This window comes from Zootoca vivipara, chromosome 5 (genome assembly GCF_965207765.1).
Source record: "Zootoca vivipara chromosome 5, rZooViv2.hap1.1, whole genome shotgun sequence".
NCBI classification, from domain to species: Eukaryota; Metazoa; Chordata; class Lepidosauria; order Squamata; family Lacertidae; genus Zootoca; species Zootoca vivipara.
Window position 1 is genome coordinate 76,257,590 of NC_142588.1, and position 18,964 is coordinate 76,276,553.

The following is an 18,964-nucleotide window of genomic DNA, read 5'->3' on the forward strand; positions in this document are numbered from 1 at the left end:
CTACCACTGTATTCTCCCAGCTAAAAATAAATTCATTACTCCTTCATCAGCTGAATGAAGGAGCCTCTTTGTGGGGCTATTGCAGGTGGTTCTTTTCCAGGAGATAAGACGAGGTTGCTGCAGAGTTCCCTGTGTTCCAAAGAAAGTCCTGTTTTACATCACCCCAAAAAGATGCAATAGGAGTTGCTGATATCTAGTACAGCAGTAGTTAGCAAACAGATGGGGGGAGGATGAATGCAATAATGATGTGTCAATCTGCAAAAGCCGCTTACTGAAGAAATCAGGGCATCTTGAAATACTGGCATGCCTACGCTATGCTGAAATGCAAAACTTGTAATATAAAGCTTGTAAGTGCCTGTGTTATGCAGCTTAATTCTTCCAAATAGCTCCAGCTCAGGTGGAGCATTTCTGAGCTAAGCAGGGTGCCAATTCTCAGCTGATGTCAGGGAGCAAAACAAAAAACAAAAACTTCCACATGGAAGGAGAAAGGAAAAGATTTCCAGTAAGGATCAAAGACTCAGGCAGCTTCCAGATGAACAGCTCCCAGTTACTGCATACTTTCCAACACAATGCAGCCAAAATCTGGGACACCATCTTCTGGGTCCGAAATCCTGTGCGAGTCACGTGACTTACATGAGATTGCAGACCTGGAAAAAAAATGCTTTTTCAGGGTGAGATTTTGGCCCCAAATCACATGGAGGTAAGCTGCCCAAAATGGCTGCCGTACTCTCGCAGGGGAAAATTAGATGTCCCAGTTTTTCCTGGGGCAGTTGATTGGTATGTCATTGCTCTTCCACAAAAGGAATTGCAACTGAGGACTCATCCACACTTCCACTTGTCTCATGCCTAGAAATAACGGGTCCATCCAAGGGTTTTCCCCCTGCCCTGCTCCTTTCCCAGGGAAAAGCCACTCTTTAGGGCAAACGTCGATTTGGAGAAAACCTAAATTGCTGTTTGCTCCGATTGAGCACTGAAGAGTGGTTTTCCCCAGGGGAAAGCAGCAGTACAAGCGGAAGTGAGGATCAGCCCTGCCTTTTGAGCACTATTGGACTTTTGTGTCAGATAAAAGATAAATGAAAATAACATAGAACGGTGTCATGAAATGGTTCCCACCATTATGGGTGTGTTGCTGAACGTTCTAAAAATGGTCAAACGTTCCGTGAGCTGAGGGCGTTCCTAAATAGACCAATTAGTTTGATTTGTTGTATTTTAGTTGGTTAGGCATGCCGCTGTATTGATTGATGTTTGCTTACAGAATTGATTTTAATGAACTTGTACTTTAAATAAATAAAAGTATCTGAAAAGTATACAGGTCCTGGTGCAGAATACAGTATTCACACGTGAGGCTGAGAGTGGAACCAGCAGGTGTGATCCTGATTCTGCCCCTTTTCCACGCACTCAGGGCACCCCAATAGCTGCACATCACTATAATCATTAATTAGGCACATAAACAGGAACCGGAAGCATCTGTGGTGGCTGTTGGCTGCTGACCTTGCAGCTAGATATATTTGTGTGCTCATGAAAAATCTGACTCTCATTTGATCTTCTTGAGCGTCATGTCTTCGGGCAACAGAGACACTGCCTGCTATTCCCAGGAGTCGGGATAAGATGTTTCATCTAGTTTGCAAACACTCTGAACATGCCACACAGTACAGGAGTTCATAAACTGTTTGTGCCATTTCCATGAATGAGACGGCTAGCCTGTTTTGGTATTTCATAGGACATCAAAGAGTCTGGGAATCCCAAATGACCTAGGACAGTTTTACCTTCTTTAGCTCTGCGTGCTATGACTTGCGTTGCTGCGATGTGTTCTACCTTTAAACCAACAAAATGGCTGTACTATGAAAAGTCACGTTTTTTAGTTTGCTTCTCTTTTTTTGCTTGTGTTGCAATTACAGCACAATTTCATTTTATTTGCTGAATAAATTGCGACAAATTCTACCTACGTGGGGAATATGCATTGGCTTTAGCACTGCAAAAAGTGTTTAGATTAAGGTGGAGGGGGATTAATTTGTCGCAGTAAATATGGTCACCCCTTTTTCATTCTCTGTTCAACCTGGTCATCTTACACATTGTCCATGAAACTATATGGGAGAGTGAGTTCGGGGAAGAAAGGTCATTTTAAAGAGGTGCCTGGTGTGGATGTGACCTCATACATTTAAAGCATTCTTACGTCCTTCCCCAAAGAATTCTGGGAACCAGGGGTGAAACTAGGCTTTATTTCACCCAGGTCAAAGACCCAGTTTGGCACCCACCCACCCAGGTGTATTTGCATGCACACACACAGAGGCTGGGAGCCTCAATGGTGGCCCTAGGGTTGCCAGACTCAATAGACTCATAATTCCCCCCATTATGAGCAGTGGTCTACAAATGTTAACAAATAGCCGTTAATGAAAGGCACCTACGTTTTCATGGTGCATGTTCAAATTGCTCACCATCTAGTGGTATTCTTGTAGATGTAAGCTGGTGCTAAGACAGAGGGGGAAGTTGCTATTCCATTACTACCCTCCATGCTTTGTAGATTATTGCTGCATTGTGGACCTTGTTATATATGTTTATTGCACTTCATCTGACATGTTGCAAGCTGCTCTGGGAGCAACCTTGTGGGCAAATAGCATGCAAATAAATATGGCAAAGATGAAACCATAAGCTCAACTCCCTGAATGAACCCAGACCCAAATCATTCCCCTGGCAGCCTTCAAGAAACATTAGCTAAGTTGGGGGAGAGCTTGTAAAAGTTTGAAGTGGAATTTTTTCCTTATTATTTAGTTAAAACATCTATACACTTACAAAAGTTCAAGGTGGCTGACAGACAAGTACCTTACAATGAGATAAATGAGTGTGGAACCTTTGACCCTCCAGATTTTGGACTTCAGTACCCATCAGCCTCACCCACCATGTTTGGCGGTCAGGGATGTTGGGAGATGCCGTGCAAAAACACCTGGAGAGCCACAGGTTCCCCACAATTGCAATAAAATCAAGGCCTTGCATTTCATGTGATTATTCTTCAGCAGCACCTGCACCTCCCATTATTATGCAATACTAAAAGTAACTCTAGCAAATGCTCTTAAAATACATCCCTGTTTTGCAATTCCAAGAACCTAGCTGAGAATGTTCCCTCTGCCCCCTTCCACCTCCATACGCAGAGATCCAAAAAGGCTTTTTCCCAACCGCTGAGCTAATTTCCAGTCTTGGAGCCCAGCTGAGAGAACACTTCTGAGCCCACCCCACGTATGACTTTGCTGTTTGAAAGACTCTGCCCACCCCTCTGTTTTATCCCTGTTTGCTACAGCAACTCATATTCTAAGACAGGGGCCGGATAAAATTCCCCTCCCCAAGACTCCACTGGTTTTGGCAGTGAAAAAGAAAAGCGGAGACAGTATTGGCGTGGGCAGAGTTTGGAGCCCTGATAGCAATGAAGATCAAAGTCTTCCTGGACCTCAGACTGATCATTTGATTAATGGAGATGGGGAGTAGCTCCCATCCTCAATTGATCTGCAGGGGGCAGGGGCTGGGTGCCTCTTTGTCCTGTGTGTATGTGTGTGGGAACAAGAGTGTGGGGTGGCCCCACAGACGGAAGGGCTTTTCTGGCAGCCTGACACCCACCTACCACTGGGATCCAGTCCCCAGAGGATTGGCAGAGGTTGAATGTAGCCTTCAGACCAAGAAATATTAGCCATCCCTGTTCTTAGACAAGACTCTGTAGTTGTGGCATCTGTTGGGTGCCTTGGTTTTTGTGGGTGGGTGGGGAAATGTTTTGAAAGCACCTACAAATTCTCTATCAGCCTTGCTGTGCCTCCCCTCCCCCCCCAAAAAAATAACTGGCTTTGTTAAGCCTAATTCTCAGAGAGCCAGCGACAGTTTTCATTGCATGAAAAATGAGCGTGTTTCAGGTCCCTTAATTTTTAATATACGGTGAAACAATATTTTGAAGTTTCATTTCTGTGGTGTACTTAAAATGAGTACAGATGAGTTTTTCCTGCGCTGCCAAGGCAACCTTAATCTTTCACCTGCAAAATAAAATAAAAAAATTCTTCGACTGACACCTGCCAAAAAAAAAATTACACCACTAAATGTCTTGCAGCACGAACATTTCTATAGCAGATGATAGCACTCATCGCATCTTCATTAGGAGGCTATAACCTGCCAAATACTCGGTTTGATGGCATGCTTACTGAATAGCAAGAGGGCTTGGCAAAGAGAGGATTCATAGAATCGTAGAGTTGGAAGGGACCACGAGGGAATCTTTTACCCAACCTGGGGCTTAAACCCAAGACCCTGAGTGTTTGCTCCAGCGCTTTTAAGCTTCAGATATTCTTTTTTTTAAAAGCCATTTTGTGGATAGAAAGCAACATTATTTCCATTATTTCCATGCTCAAACTATATACATTGGGGTACACAAAGCACTGTGCATGTCATCTGATCAGCTGTGTTTTGTAGGTTTTGGCTCCCCCACTCCACAATCTGATTTCAAAGCACATGGGCAAAGGCAGGTCAATTGACAGAGAGGCGCCCCCGCCCCCATCCACTGAACATGGCCTGCCAAGAGAAGGATCTAGGTAACCCACCAGATCCATTCCACACCCACCCACCCACCACCACTTAGTTATCACAACACAGTTTTCCCTTCTTGCCTTCAGTGGATTCTCTTCCTGATTAACACTTCAACATTGGGTTGCTGAGATGGGAGCTGTAAAGCTAAATGACTGCTTAAGGAAATTTAAAGTGATAATGGAAGACTTCTGTTGCGTGCCTTAGGCACTCTCTCAAATTATTTATAAGCACGTGGATAGTGCAGTTATGGAGACAAACAAGCTGCGGGGGAGATTTTATCTCCCTGCAGTAAAACAGGATAAAGAACAGTTGTGTTGACTGGTGAAAATTGTCGCCAGGCGGTGGGTGACATGTACAGTATCTAAGCTACTTCTTCTTGCTCACCTCTGTTTACTCACATTAATTCTTTCCTCTTCTGGGCAGTGGCAGCTGGTGAGGAGGGGCAGAGGACAATGAAGCCAGGATATGTAAAGGGACCCCTGACCATTAGGTCCAGGTGTGACCGACTCTGGGGTTGCGGCGCTCATCTCGCGTTATTGGCCGAGGGAGCCAGAGTACAGCTTCCAGGTCATGTGCTCAGCATGACAAAGCCGCTTCTGGCGAACCAGAGCAGCGCACGGAAATGCCGTTTACCTTCCCGCTGTAGCAGTACCTATTTATCTACTTGCACTTTGATGTGCTTTCGAACTGCTAGGTGGGCAGGAGCTGGGACCGAGCAACAGAAGCTCACCCCGTCGCAGGGATTCGAACCACTGACCTTCTGATCTGCAAGCCCTAGGCTCTGTGGTTAAACCACAGCGCCACCGAGTTTAAATGCTTATCAACAACATGCTGGTGTGGACACTAGGGGCTCTGCCCCAGCTTGCTCCGCTTGCCAACCACTCTGCCATTCCTCCACCTTCCATCTTCCCAGCCCCAGTTTCTGAAGCCATTTCTTTCTTCTGTTCTGCAGTCCTGCATTGCACCCTTCACCCTTATGTACATTATGTCCTCCTGTTTTTGTGCAATAGGAGGGGAAGGTGGCTTCATAGCCTCTTATTCTTCAGACCCAGCCAGCCTGCTGCTTTCATCTTCAGCCCCATTCCCATGCTTCTCACCTCTCATTTTTGCAACCCCCCTTTGCACCCCCATTTCCCCTTTTCCCCTCCACCCTATCCTTTTCTCAACTCTCACTTGCACACCCACATTTACATGCCTTCTCCTCTTTGAACACGCATACAATGCTGATGTGTGCTACTATATCTATAAGATGAAGAGAATCTTAAGAGCAAGGCCCCCTAAGGGTGCAGTGTATCTCACAGGAATATACCACCTCCACGCTCAGGGGTTTTTGTAACTGTACAGTCCTCCTCTCCAATTCTGCTTCATCCTATCATAATGATGGACATTTCATTAGTCAACAATGAATTACAATTTAGCCCTCAGCAGGAAGGTTGTGGACTTTAAAAGAACACACACGAGAGAGACAAACACAATAATTTCTATACTTGTTTTAAAAGGCAAAGTGGATTTGAGTTCCTTAAAGAGCATGTTGAAGTGGGTGGAACATTTCACAAAGTAATCTAGAATTCTACGTCATCCCACAAGATCAGTTCTGAGCTCTCTAGCCTGTAATGTTCCATCAGCCACACAGACAGCTGTAACATTACAGCATTTTAAATACTACATTTGGTAATTGATAAGTAGTGAAAAGAAGCAACAACAACAACAACAAAAACTATATTAGAAAAACACCAACCACCATCATTTCATTTTCAGAGTTCACTGTAATTTCCTTAAGGAATGAACGGTGTTCTGTGAAAAAGCTGTACCTGTGCAAGGCTTTTAAAGGGGGGAGTTTTTTGGTTAGGAAAATTGGTGCCGAGGCAATGAAATGTATTTAAGACTCACGCACATCAGCATTTATATGGCACTGTGAGGGGAAAGGCAGGCATACACAGCTTTCCCTGTGTGGAAATGTACATGTCAGGGTTAGACAGGTTTACAGTCTTTCTCATACTGTCCAACATTCCTGAGACGAAAGCAGGGACATCTCTCACTCTCCTCCAAGACTCCTTGCTCTCCACTCCCCCTTCATTCCCACACAGGGCGGCCCTGCCCTCTGCCTGCCCCTCAGAGCCAGCCCGGCATGCGGGGCTGAGCCCCGGCAGTGGCAGCCTCTCCAACTCCTCCTCACCTGCTACGAGCTGCTCAAGGGAGGAGGCTGGCAGTGGTGGCCATGGAGAGGCAACAGGGATGCTCCCTCAGAGGAATCAGAAGCTGGGGTGGCTTTCATAATTCCAGGACTGTCCCTGGAAAATCGGGACACTCGGAGGGTTTCAGAAGGCATCTGGTTGGCTACTGTCAGAAGTGGATGCTGGGCTAGATAAACCATTGGCCTGGCCATGGAATGTCCTGCTTTTCCTTAGCAGTGATGGGCAACCTTTTGAGCTTGGTGTGTCAAAATTCGCCTAAAAACCGAGCATAACTCGGGTGGTGTGTCACTTTGAGAAAAAACACCATAATTTCGCGATATTTATAGTTTAAATAACAAAAATGTATAATTGTAATATATAACTGTATTTAATAAACCAAAAACTAATTATTTAACCAAACCAAACAAAAAAACCCTTATTTATCACAAAGTGCCCAGAGTTGTTGAGCTTTTTGGGGGGAGCTGCTGACCAAAGTTTTGGAGTTTTTTTGGCGGGGTGCAAAAGTTGCTTTGCTTTTGGGGGAGGTGCCCCAATGCTGTTGCGCTTTTGGGGGGGGGGGAAGAGAACAGAAATAAATGACGAATAATACCTTTGCTGGAACTAACACGCAGCACCGACATAGTCTGCCAAAGCACCAAAACCCCAGCACATAATGGGTTAAAAAAGAACACTGTTACACCAAATCATCGTCTGCCAAAGCACCAGAAAAACAGCACAGAAAGGGTTAAAAAAAACCAATCTCTGGCTACCAGCAACAACAACAACAACAACAAAGGATCCAGGTTTTAACAGCGGAGACAAGCTGTAGCGTGAGGAGGAGCAGAGAAATGTTGGAGGGTATGTGTGAGTTGGTATGGTGGTGACTGATGTAGGGACCTTTCCTCCATTGATGGGGGGGGCATGTCCTCCCCTCATTTTGCAGCCTCAACTCATATTCTGTTCCTGTAGATGTGACAGCCATTATCCCACAGCTCTGTTTTGTCATGGGCTCACTGCTGACATTTAATGATATGTCGTGCCTCCCGGCAGCCATTTCCCCAAAATTTCAAGTGTGTGCTAAAGGTTATGGATGGAAATTGGTCTGGTTTCATCAGCTTGGCCCAATAAAGACCAATTTGAGCAGACTTTGTTGTTTTTGTTTTCAACCCATCTGCCTATCCAGACTCAGCATGTCTTGTGTTGTAATCCTACAGCGCTCAGCAGTTTATTACACACGTAGGGCAGGTTGAACTGCGTTATTACTTGGCCAAGTCTCTAGCTCTATGAGCCGCTAAGTTTGATTCCGGCAGAAGTAAGCCACGTTAAGAGAAAAACAGTTCAGGCATGTTTTGCTTTAAAATAACGCATGCTCACAGCTGCATAAAATTACCCAGAAGGCTAGAGCTGCTGACGGTTTCTTGAATCAAAGGGGGAGAGATTGTTAGCAAATTATACCTTTTATCTTAGCAAAACAGGGGGGAGGGACACCCAAGTTGCTATCAGTACAGCTGATAATTTAAATACTCCAGCAGAAAGGTATAATTAAAAGGGAGTTACATGCTACAGAGATCACTTTGAGCCAGCGTCCATGTTTAACGTAGCATGCTCATTAGCCTTAATGATAGTGATCTTTCCTGACATCTTGCTTTATTAATTCTACTGTCTTTTGAGTATGTTCTCTCACAATAACTGATGGGGGTGGTAATCACACCAAATCACAGATGTACCAAGACCAGATTACTGTAAAGCCTGGCTTGTGGGCTCACCCTGCAAAGCATCCAGAAGTTTGAACTGGTGCAAAAATGCAATCTCTGGGTTACAAATCTTACCAATGCATTAATCAGTGTTACTACAGTGCATGCAAAATGTTGGCTAGAATATCCGAAATTGAAGATGCGCTGCACACCTCACGTCAAGTCACACTTCTCTAAATATATCCACTTCTTTCCCCAACTACAACATGAAGCTCCAGCAGAAGCCTCTCTGGTAATAAAAGAGAATACATCCTTCTTGAAAACGGCTAACGGAAGAGATCTGTGCAGCCGTGCCCCAAATTGCAGTATCGTCTCCCCTATCCTCAGGTGCACAAATCCAATAACGTCCAGCCCATTCAAATCTTCCTCTTTGTGCAGACATTAGGAAGCCATCCAATATTGCTACTTGAGAGGTATTTAGCACTTCAGACTTTTACAGCAATTAACATTGCCTGTGAAACCCATACTTAAGACTTCAGGGCTATGAAATTGTAACAATAAAAAGCTGTTGGAGACTCAGAAGCCTCATCCATCCAGTTCTGAAAGGGGTGTTGAAATGTGTGCGTGCCATAATAGGTGAGCCTAGAGGCAAGGAGGAGGGTTTGCCTAAAGGCCAAATGAAGCGTGCTGATATTTGGGCAATTGCAATTAACATGTCTAGCTTGAAAAAAATTAAATAGCAGCCATGGGTGGGGGGTGGGGATAAAGTGCACAGGGCAATTAGGATCAGGACCCAATGCATAGGGGCAGTGGTTAACCCTTTCCTCCCATGCTGCAGGAATTATAGAAAATATAGAATGGAAATTGAAGTGTGAGAGAGAGAAGGGCTGAGCAAGGGTGGGGTGTGAACATTGTGCTTGCAAGAGAACCATGAAAGAAGGACGAAGTAGCACGTAAGCAGGATAAACTGTAGGAGGATGAAGGGTGAACTATGAAGGCCATTGCTATATCAGAAGGGTGTTGTTATGCTACATGACCTAGCCAGACAGAATACCTGTTGTTCATGAATGCTCAAAGTGTAAATATTACTGTGCCTTTTACCTGACTTTGCATCCATTGCAATGCTTTTTAATTAAAAGGAGTCCTGCTTTGATGACCTCTGGAGTCTAGATTTTATTGGCCGTCCAGGCTGAACCCACAAGGTGTTGGGTATTGAACCCAAATATTTCCTCGACGTTGCTGTTGTTGTTGCCATCTGTCTGCCTCAAGAGGCAATGGAGTGCAACTCTGGGGGTGAAGTCAAACTGCTGTGTTAGCAGCACCAAAGTGACCTCCCTGGGGGGCAAGCCTGGGTAGTGTGTATGGAGGTCCTGGGTTGCCCAGAAGACAGGACCTCTCAGCCTCCCAGAAGTGGTCCAAAGGAAAGCAGAGCAATGTTTGGCACCAGTTTGGCTGCAGGAGTTTCTGGAAGGAGGCATACAAGGCACCATCCAACCATCTTAGGGACTCCACTCCGGATTTGTATAGCATTTAACAAACCAGGGTTCCTTGACAACACTCTCCAAGCCGGGAAGGGCTGGACAATGGGCTCTGAGGGGGGGGGGTGAATGCTTCCCTCTGTGAGGGAGCATTCCCAGAACTGCTGAAAGAGGCAGTGATTAAACCGCTTCTTTAAAAAACATCTTTAGACCTGGCCAATATGGCCAACTATCACCCAGTCTCAAATCTTCCATTCTTGGGCAAGGTGACTGAGTGGGTGGTTGCTGAACAACTCCAGGCATGCCTGGAAGGTGCAGACCTCATCATGGGACTGAAACTCTTAGTCGCGCTGGTTGATGATCTCCGGAGAGCTAGGAAAAAAGGTGAGAGCTATTTCCTAGTTCTGCTGGATCTCTCAGCGGCTTTTGATACAATCGATCATAACATCCTTCTGGACCGTCTAGAGGAGCTGGGAGCTGGGGGCACTATTATACAGTGGTTCCACTCCTTCCTCCTGGGCTGTGTTCAGAAAGTGGTGGGGTGCCTCAGCGTTCTGTCCTCTCCCCCATGTTTTTTAACATCTACATGAAACTGCTGGGAGAGATCATCGGGGGGATTGGGCTGGGTGTCCATCAATATGCGGATGATACCCAGCTCTACCTCTCTTTTAAATTGGAACCAGTGAAGGCAGTGAAGGTCCTGTATGAGTGCCTGGAGGTGGTTGGATTGAGGTTGAATCCTGACAAGACAGAAGTACTGTTCTTGGGGGACAGGGGGCAGGCTGGGGTGGAGGACTCCCTGGTCCTGAATGGGGTAACTGTGCCCCTGAAGGACCAGGTGCGCAGCCTGGGAGTCATTTTGGACTCACAGTTGTCCATGGAGGCGCAGGTCAGTTCTGTATCCAGGGCAGCTGTCCATCAGTTCCATCTAGTACGCAGGCTGAGACCCTACCTGCCCGCGGACTGTCTTGCCAGAGTGGTGCATGCTCTAGTTATCTCTGGCTTGGACTATTGCAATGTGTTCTATGTGGGGCTAGCTTTGAAGGTGACCCAGAAACTACAACTAATCCAGAATGTGGCAGCTAGACTGGTGACTGGGAGCGGCCGCCGAGACCACATAACACTGGTCCCCAAAGATCTACATTGGCTCCCAGTACATTTCTGAGCACAATTCAAAGTGTTGGTGCTGACCTTTAAAGCCCTAAATGGCCTTGGCCCAGTATACCTGAAGTATATCTCCACCTCCATCACTCTGCCCGGACACTGAGGTCCAGCTCTGAGGGTCTTCTGGTGGTTCCCTCACTGCGAGAAGCAAAGCTACAGGGAACCAGGCAGACGGCCTTCTTGGTAGTGGCGCCCACCCTGTGGAATACCCTCCTACCAGATGTCAAAGAGAAAAACAACTACCTGACATTTAGAAAACATCTGAAGCCCTGTGTAGGGAAGTTTTTAATGTGTGACATTTTAATGCATTTTAATCTTTGTTGGAAGCCGCCCAGAGTGGCTGGGGAAATAATAAGTTGTTGTTGTTGTTGTTGTTGTTGTTGTCCTTTGCTCTTTTCTGGGCTAGAAGAAAACCTGTTTGTTTTTCCAGGCCTTTTAGGGGTGCATGTTTAATTGGTTTTATTCTCTTCCACTGAGGTTTTCATATTGCATGAGATCTCCTCTCCATTTTTCTTACAGTTTATAATTGTATTCTTTATGTTTCCACAAGCCATCCAGAAAACTTTATTAATGGATGATATATAAATACTTCTGATAAATGCACACATGGAAGGTACTATCTTACAAATTGCATATGCACCTGTTGTGCAGATATTGGGAAGGTGAAGCTCACTAGTATTTGTGCAGGCAATGTGTGTGAAACGTATATGATTAGCACATGTTCCTGCCTGCACACAGATAAATCTGGTAACAGTAATCATATAATTCATTTATTATATCAGTTGAAATTTGAGCTAATTGTCTTCTTATTTTGATTCTAGAAACCTTGGAAAGTCTGGATTAAGAGTTTCGTGTCTGGGGCTAGGTGAGTATTTTATTGTTACTTTAAGGATAGAGGAAAGAAATTATACTAGCCATGTTCACCTGCATGATTCTGTTGATGGTAGCTCTAGGTTAAAATGTGAATAATAGTGAGTTTGCCATGTTCTTATTGCCACTGTTTATTCCATTTCTTAGATGCCCAGTATAATGCAAAAATATATTATGATGAAAAATATACACAAGATTAAAATGGCGACAACAAGCATTTACAAATTATTATTCTCCCACAATGCAATCCCAACCATGTTGATTCAGAAGTAGCTCATATTGAATCCAGAGGGGCTTACTCCTGGGTAAGTGGGACGCGGGTGGTGCTGTGGGTTAAACCACTGAGCCTAGGGCTTGCCTAGTCAGCAGTTCGAATCCCCACGACAGGGTGAGCTCCCGTTGCTCGGTCCCAGCTCCTGCCAATCTAGCAGTTTGAAAGCACCTCAAAGAGCAAGTAGATAAATAAGTACCGCTACAGCGGGAAGGTAAACGGCGTTTCCGTGTGCCGCTCTGGTTCACCAGAAGCGGCTTTGTCATGCTGGCCACATGACCTGGAAGCTCCCTCGGCCAATAGAGTGAGATGAGCGCCGCAACCCCAGAGTTGGTCACGACTGGACCTAATGGTCAGGGTTCCCTTTACCTTTTTACTCCCAGGTACGTGGGGTTATGATTGCAGCCTAATGCTAAAAGTAACAAACAGGTAACCCCCACTCCCTTCCAAGCACATGCATGCCAACATGATCAGCAAGAAATAACTAGCTACTTAAAACACCCATAAAGATAAGAGAGATGTTAACAAGCAAGTCAAATGCCTGATGCTTAAAAGATGTTAGCAGAGCTGCTGGCAGGTGAATTTCCTTGAGAGTATTCTTCCAATGAGAGGCCAGTACTATTTTTGATTTGAAAATTTGCATGGATAGATACATTACCTGTGCATTTATTTGACTTCACTTTCTATGAAACTGTATCAATGTTGCATACATCTAGTTCATCTACAGGGGCATATAAAAATATTATATTCCATACATATTGCATATTTTTGCCTTTAGTGCCTCCAAGATCAAACAGCGCTTTCAAACAGATAATCTGCGCAGTCAAGAAAGCAATTTATTTAACATTTTCGAGTCCCGTGCATGATGAATTTAAGTGCAGCTAGATTCAGGAACAGTGATTTCAAATCAAGCAAGCTTCAGAGTTGTGCCCCCAAAAAGAAACGAAATTTTCTCAGATTTGTAGCTTCCAATGTTCTTATTCAGGTGATATATTTCTGTGGTGTTCTTTTATGGGTGTACATATATTGTGCAGTAGACCAAAAAAATCCATCAACTTTCTGTTTATAGAAAGAGCACAATCCAGCCCTATAAGCATGCATTGCAGTGACATTTTCCATAGCTTCAAAGAGACCCCAGTTTGCATGCAGGTCCAACCAGTAATGCGTTCTATGTGTGTCATTTGCTCACTGCCTCTACATCTAAGATGACTTTGAAATTCATACCTTTAGGGCAGGCACATCCAACAGGTAGATTGTGATCTACCGGTAGATCACTGGACGTCTGTGGTAGATCACTGGTGGATAACTGGCTCCCTGCAAAGAAGCTCAACATTTTAGCCCTGCACACACACCCCAAAAAAAACCCGGTGCTTTCTTTCCTCCTCCCTAAAAAAGCTGAACAACTATGACCTGAACCCCTAAAAACAGACTTCCTTAAAAAAAGCTCAACAACTTTGACCTGTACCCCAGTAGATCACTGCCAGTTTTTAACTCTGTGAGTAGATCGCAGTCTCTTGGGAGTTGCTCTAGAGTTTACTTATCGTATGGGGGCTCTTTCTGAAAACCTCCCACTGTGTGGAATCTGGCACAGCTTGGCATACCTCACTGTGTTGCTATGAGATGTAAGCTTTTCGACGCTGTGGGGTCCATAGATGAGAGTGAAAACATAATAATCAAATTGACTGCTCCCAAGGCTTTGTGCAACCTGAAATTGGATTAATCCTGAGAAAACGTATGAATCTATAAGCGGAGATATCCAAACGTCCTCAAGACCCTACCCTGGCAACAAAGTGTACCTTATAGCCTGAAATGCAACCTGATCGTTCCCACAAAAGCCTTCTTTAGTTATATGACTTTTCCCATAATCACTTTTGAAGACTACTGTGATTCGGTGGAAGGACTTCTGAAGTTTTTCGGATGGAAGAGGAATTTGCCAGATTCATACACTGCAACTATTTCTGTTTACCAGGGATATATTTTCTGGTACCAGTCGCTGGAAAATCACTGGACTTTTTGAATCTGATTTCTTTTTCCTTTGGGGAATCCTAAGTTAAAAATTTGTTAGAGTGCAATTAAGGCTGGTGTTGAAATTTGATTCAGTTCACATTTAAAGGCGAATCTATCTAATATGTGGTTCCTAAGACATTATATATGAACTGAAATATAGCCATCCTTCGAAATCATCACTTCTCTGAGTTTTCTGAGGCAGTTCTCTAATAAATAATGTGTGCAAAAATGGATGTACTTGAAGAATGTGTGCATGGTTACATGCATGAGTGAAAATAACGTATTACTGCCCTATGTTCGGGGGGGGGCGCTGCATATAAAAATATTTGTATTAGATTGCATACGAAACGGTATATGAGGAGAAATTTGCATTAAACGCTGGTGGGTGTTTGTTCATGAAAATTTCAAAATAAAATCAGGGACTGGTGCAGAAAAGTGGGCTTAAGGGTGTGAAAATGAGAAACAGAAAGAAACAGAAATTGACAGGTTTTGGTCATCCTTAGGCGCAAACATTTTCATACTGTCTGATAGCAACCAAGGGCCAACACTGCACACCTTTTTTTTTCTCTGAGCCCAAAGAGGGCTCTGAGGCAGGAGCGTAGCAAGGGGGGGGAGATAGGGGCGGTCTGCCATGGGTTCTACTCTGGGGGGGGGACAGTCGGCGCCCCACCCCACGACTCCCAAGCTGAGCCCCTCTAGCCTCCCGGTAAAAAGCCCGCATGGCGCACTGCGCAGGTTTTTTACCGGGAGACTGGAGACTTGGCTTGGGAGTCAAGGGTGTGGGAATGTTAGGGATGTGGATTAGGATATATTATTAGATAGATCCTATCCAAGCTTGTGTTAGCAAGCTTCCAATATCAGCAGAGTGACATTCCCCTTTTGTGCGCAGCAAGACATATGCGTTTAGGTTTGTTAAAACCTATACAACAATATTATACTTTAATATTATACTTCCTGGCAAATCCCCTTTTTCCCTCTTAAAAGAAATACATGACACAATGGTATTATGAAAAATTCCTTCAGTAGCACCTTAAAGACCAACTAAGTTTATATTTTGGTATGAGCTTTCGTGTGCATGCACACTTCTTCAGATACACTAGAAACAGAAGTTTCTAGTGTATCTGAAGAAGTGTGCATGCACACGAAAGCTCATACCAAAATATAAACTTAGTTGGTCTTTAAGGTGCTACTGAAGGAATTTTTCATTTTGCTTCGACTCAGACCAACACGGCTACCTACCTGTAACTAGAACAATGGTATTAAAATAAGATAGAGTTTACTCACATGACATCCTGAGTTAACAGCATAATCTCAGAAAGGCAGGCTTATGTAGAAAAGTTACAAATATGTACACCTGGAGTCTACTTAGTAAAGTGAGGCTCCATCTGGTCTATCTCTTGGCAGCAGGCCAAGAGGGAGAACCATCCTAACTGTAGATTCTCTGGAGATGTGTTCCCATTGAAGGAGAGATGGCTAAGAGAGAGAATGGCTGCTGGCTAGGGGCTTTTCTCTGCCAGCTAATCCATCTCATCTGCATATCTGGAGGAACAGGAACTTAGTCAGGTGTTCCCCCGTGTGAGTTCCTCTTAGTGGACACTCTAGGAAGTGTTGTGACTTGTCTGCCCCAGTGTTCCATCCCACAAAGGGGGTGGCGACTGTCACCCCCCTCCAGCTCCAGGATGGCACCTGCCCACCATGCCGAGCGAGGCCTTCTACCGGGGAGCTGGAGGCTCCGTTTTGAAGGCGTGTGATCCCCCTCTATGTATCACGCATGCGCAGCTTCATTACGTAGTGACGCTACGAGCGAGGCCCCCTACCCCACCCACCCGTTGCAAGACAATTTGTCGCCCCAGGTGATACAGTGTGTTCCTCCACCACTGCTCTGAGGTATGACTGTACCAGGTTGTGCGAAGGAGGGGATGATGCCTTGGTGTTGCTCTTGCAGCTGACCTGATTCTAAGTACTGGCAGGCCGGAAGAGGAATGGTAGGTTGAAGGCAAGGCAAAGGAAACCTTCTGGCACGCAGCTGCGGCTGCTTAAAAGGCATCTGTTGGGAGCAAGAGGCACCATTGTTGGCTGGGAGCAAGAAAGGGACTGAGGATTTATGGGCAGAACAAAGGAATGCAAGTGTGAGGGAAGGTGAGAGGGAATCTTGTTCAGATAAGGCTAAAGAACAGAGAGAAAGGCGGAAGAAGCAGAAAGGAGTCAAGTTACACAAAGCCTGCGTTTAGTATGGGATTAACTTGAACGCCTCTTAAAGATCCAACAAGAAAAACATGGTAATGCGTAGGATCCTGGCCTTTCTTGAAACCAGTCTCACTCTGAAGTAAATGTGAGCTCCGGCGGCTCTCATTATAAGGGAGAATTTTACAGATAGTAAAATTCCGACTTTAAGCCCTGGGATCTCAGACAGAATTAACTTTCTTTTATTTCTGGTATGGTTTGTGTATGTTTCTATCAATGGTGTTTGTTTTTTTACTTAATTCTGCAATATATAATGAACAAGAACTGTTACAAACATATTGTGGTGTTATAGATGTAGGGTAAGCCGTAGAAATTAGTAAGTGCTACGGTTTTTGTTATTTTTGATATGAAAGGAAGAATGCAAGCTGCAAAGGAATTCCTAGGCTGGTTCATGGAAACCAGCCTTGCTGGTGGAGAGCAAACCTATGACAAAAAGTGTTGATGGGCCATTGAGGAAAGGAATCCTTTAGCTTGGGAGGTGAGAGGTTACCAAGGTGATGGGATGTGTGTTTGAGGGGGCAGGAAAAGGGAGTTTTCAAGCAAGGGGTTTCTGGGAAAGAGGAGGGAGGAGGGCTGAGATCCATCTTGAACAGGCAGGCAGAAGGTTGCCTGCACTGCTATGGGCCATGCTGTAATACCTGGACTTCCTCCATGCATTCTGAAGGTGTAAATAGGTGGATAAATATTTCTTAAAGCACAACAGTCTCCGCCATGTCTTCTGTTCTCCAAAGGGACACAGACCTTCTGTGTGTGCCTGGGACCCCATGGGCTCTTACTACCGCTTGGCAGAGAGAGGGGCATGCAGCCAAAGTTTCTAACAATATTTATTCACCCATTAGAGTGGTGGCTTTCAACCAGTGTGCCATGGCACCCTGTGCTGCCTTGAATGTAAGATCTGTTCAGCAGTGGAACAGACTCCCATGAGAGGCATAGGTGCCAACTCCCAGATTGAAAAATTTGGATCGGCAGCAGCGCGGCACCAGAAGTCGCGCTGCAGCCATTTTGGAACTGGGCAGAGCAGCACTGGAAGTTGCTTCTACGCATGCTCTGCCCATTTCCAAAATGGCCGCAGCGCCAGAAATCGCTTCTGCGCATGTCCAGAGACTCCAGACATGCACAGAAGGAGCCTCCCAGGCCAGTAAGATTTATGTGGGCCAGGGGATTTACGGGGGTTTTTAAAATCTGGGCTGCCTGCAGGAAAAGGCTGGAAAAAACAGGGGTTTCCCGGGGAATACGGAAGACTTGGCAGCTATGATGAGAGGTGGTGGGCTCTCCTTTCTTGGAGGTTTTTAAACAGAAGTTGGATGGCCAACTGTCATGGATGCTTTAGCTGAGATTCCTGCATTGGACTAGATGACCCTAAGATTCTATGATTCTAGGAGCTGATGTGGCCTCAGAATAAGCAGGCGAGGGAGCCCAGCCAGCCAGTCCACCAGCCCTTGCTGTTGGGAATGGACAGACAAGTCCCAGGCCAAGGGCGTACCCACCATGCGGCAAGTTAGGGCAGCTGCCCTACTCTAGAAGCAGGGCTGGTGGGCAGAGGCGGAGCACAGCCCGGCGGAGCGCGAGTTCGCCATTCCCGCCGCACCGCGCCGCACCCTCCCTCCAGCTCCCTGGCGCGCCCTCTGGCAAGGCCAAGCGCGGCGGGGAACCAGAGAGCGCGGCGCGGCGGGCGGGAACGCTGAACTCGCGCTCTGCTGGGCTGGGCTCCGCCTCCGCCTACCAGCCCTGCTGCTAGGGAGGGGCACAGCCCGGCGGAGCGCGAGTTCGCCGTTCCAGCCCACTTTGTGGCCCCTCCCCTTCCGTGCCTTGGCCCCTCCCCTTGCCCCCCCCTAGTTTTGATCCTGGGTACGCCCATGTCCCAGGCCCCTATGGGGCAGTGTGAGGAAGCACCTCTTTTTTTGGGGGGGGTGTTCAGCTCAGAGACCAGGGACTGCAGCAGCAGCTGCCAAGGAAATGGGAGAGGAGAGGAGTCTGAGGGACCCCTCCACAAGAGAGGGTGTTTGAAAAAGAATGAGAGGCTGCCAGCTCTGCAGGAAGGGGAGGCATAAATGGGCTCCTGAGCCCCAGAGCAGTGCCACAGAAATAATGTAGTTGGTTAAGGGAGCCATGGACTCAAAAAGGTTGAAAACCTCTGCATTAGAGGGCCTTCTTGGTGGTGGCGCCTGCCCTGTGGAATGCCCTCCCAACAGATGTCAAAGAGGAAAACAACTACCAGACTTTTAGGAGACATCTGAAGGCAGCCCTGTTCAGGGAGGCTTTTAATGTTTAATAGATTATTGTGTTTTATTTTTCTGTTGGAAGCCCCCCAGAGTGGCTGGGGAAACCCAGCCAGATGGGTGGGGTATAAATAATAAATTATTATTATTTTTGGGGGGAGTCCCCCCAATGTCCCCCAAAATCAGGGGGGAGAGGAGGTTGAGTGAGAAGCTGAGCCAGGTGTGGCTTCAGTGGCCGGCTCCTTCTCGTCCTCCTGATGTGGAGGGGAAGGAGGTTTGAAGCAGTCCC

At 45.9% G+C, this 18,964-nt stretch overlaps 1 protein-coding gene across 1 annotated transcript in view; it reads left to right on the plus strand.

Moving 5' to 3' along the window:
* Positions 1–18,964, plus strand: part of KCNAB1 (potassium voltage-gated channel subfamily A regulatory beta subunit 1) — a 181,678-nt gene that overhangs the window by 108,442 nt on the left and 54,272 nt on the right. The window contains exon 2 of the mRNA XM_088669836.1: positions 11,886–11,929. Within this exon, the coding sequence (XP_088525962.1) occupies positions 11,886–11,929 (44 nt within the window). The remainder of the gene's footprint in view (positions 1–11,885; positions 11,930–18,964) is intronic.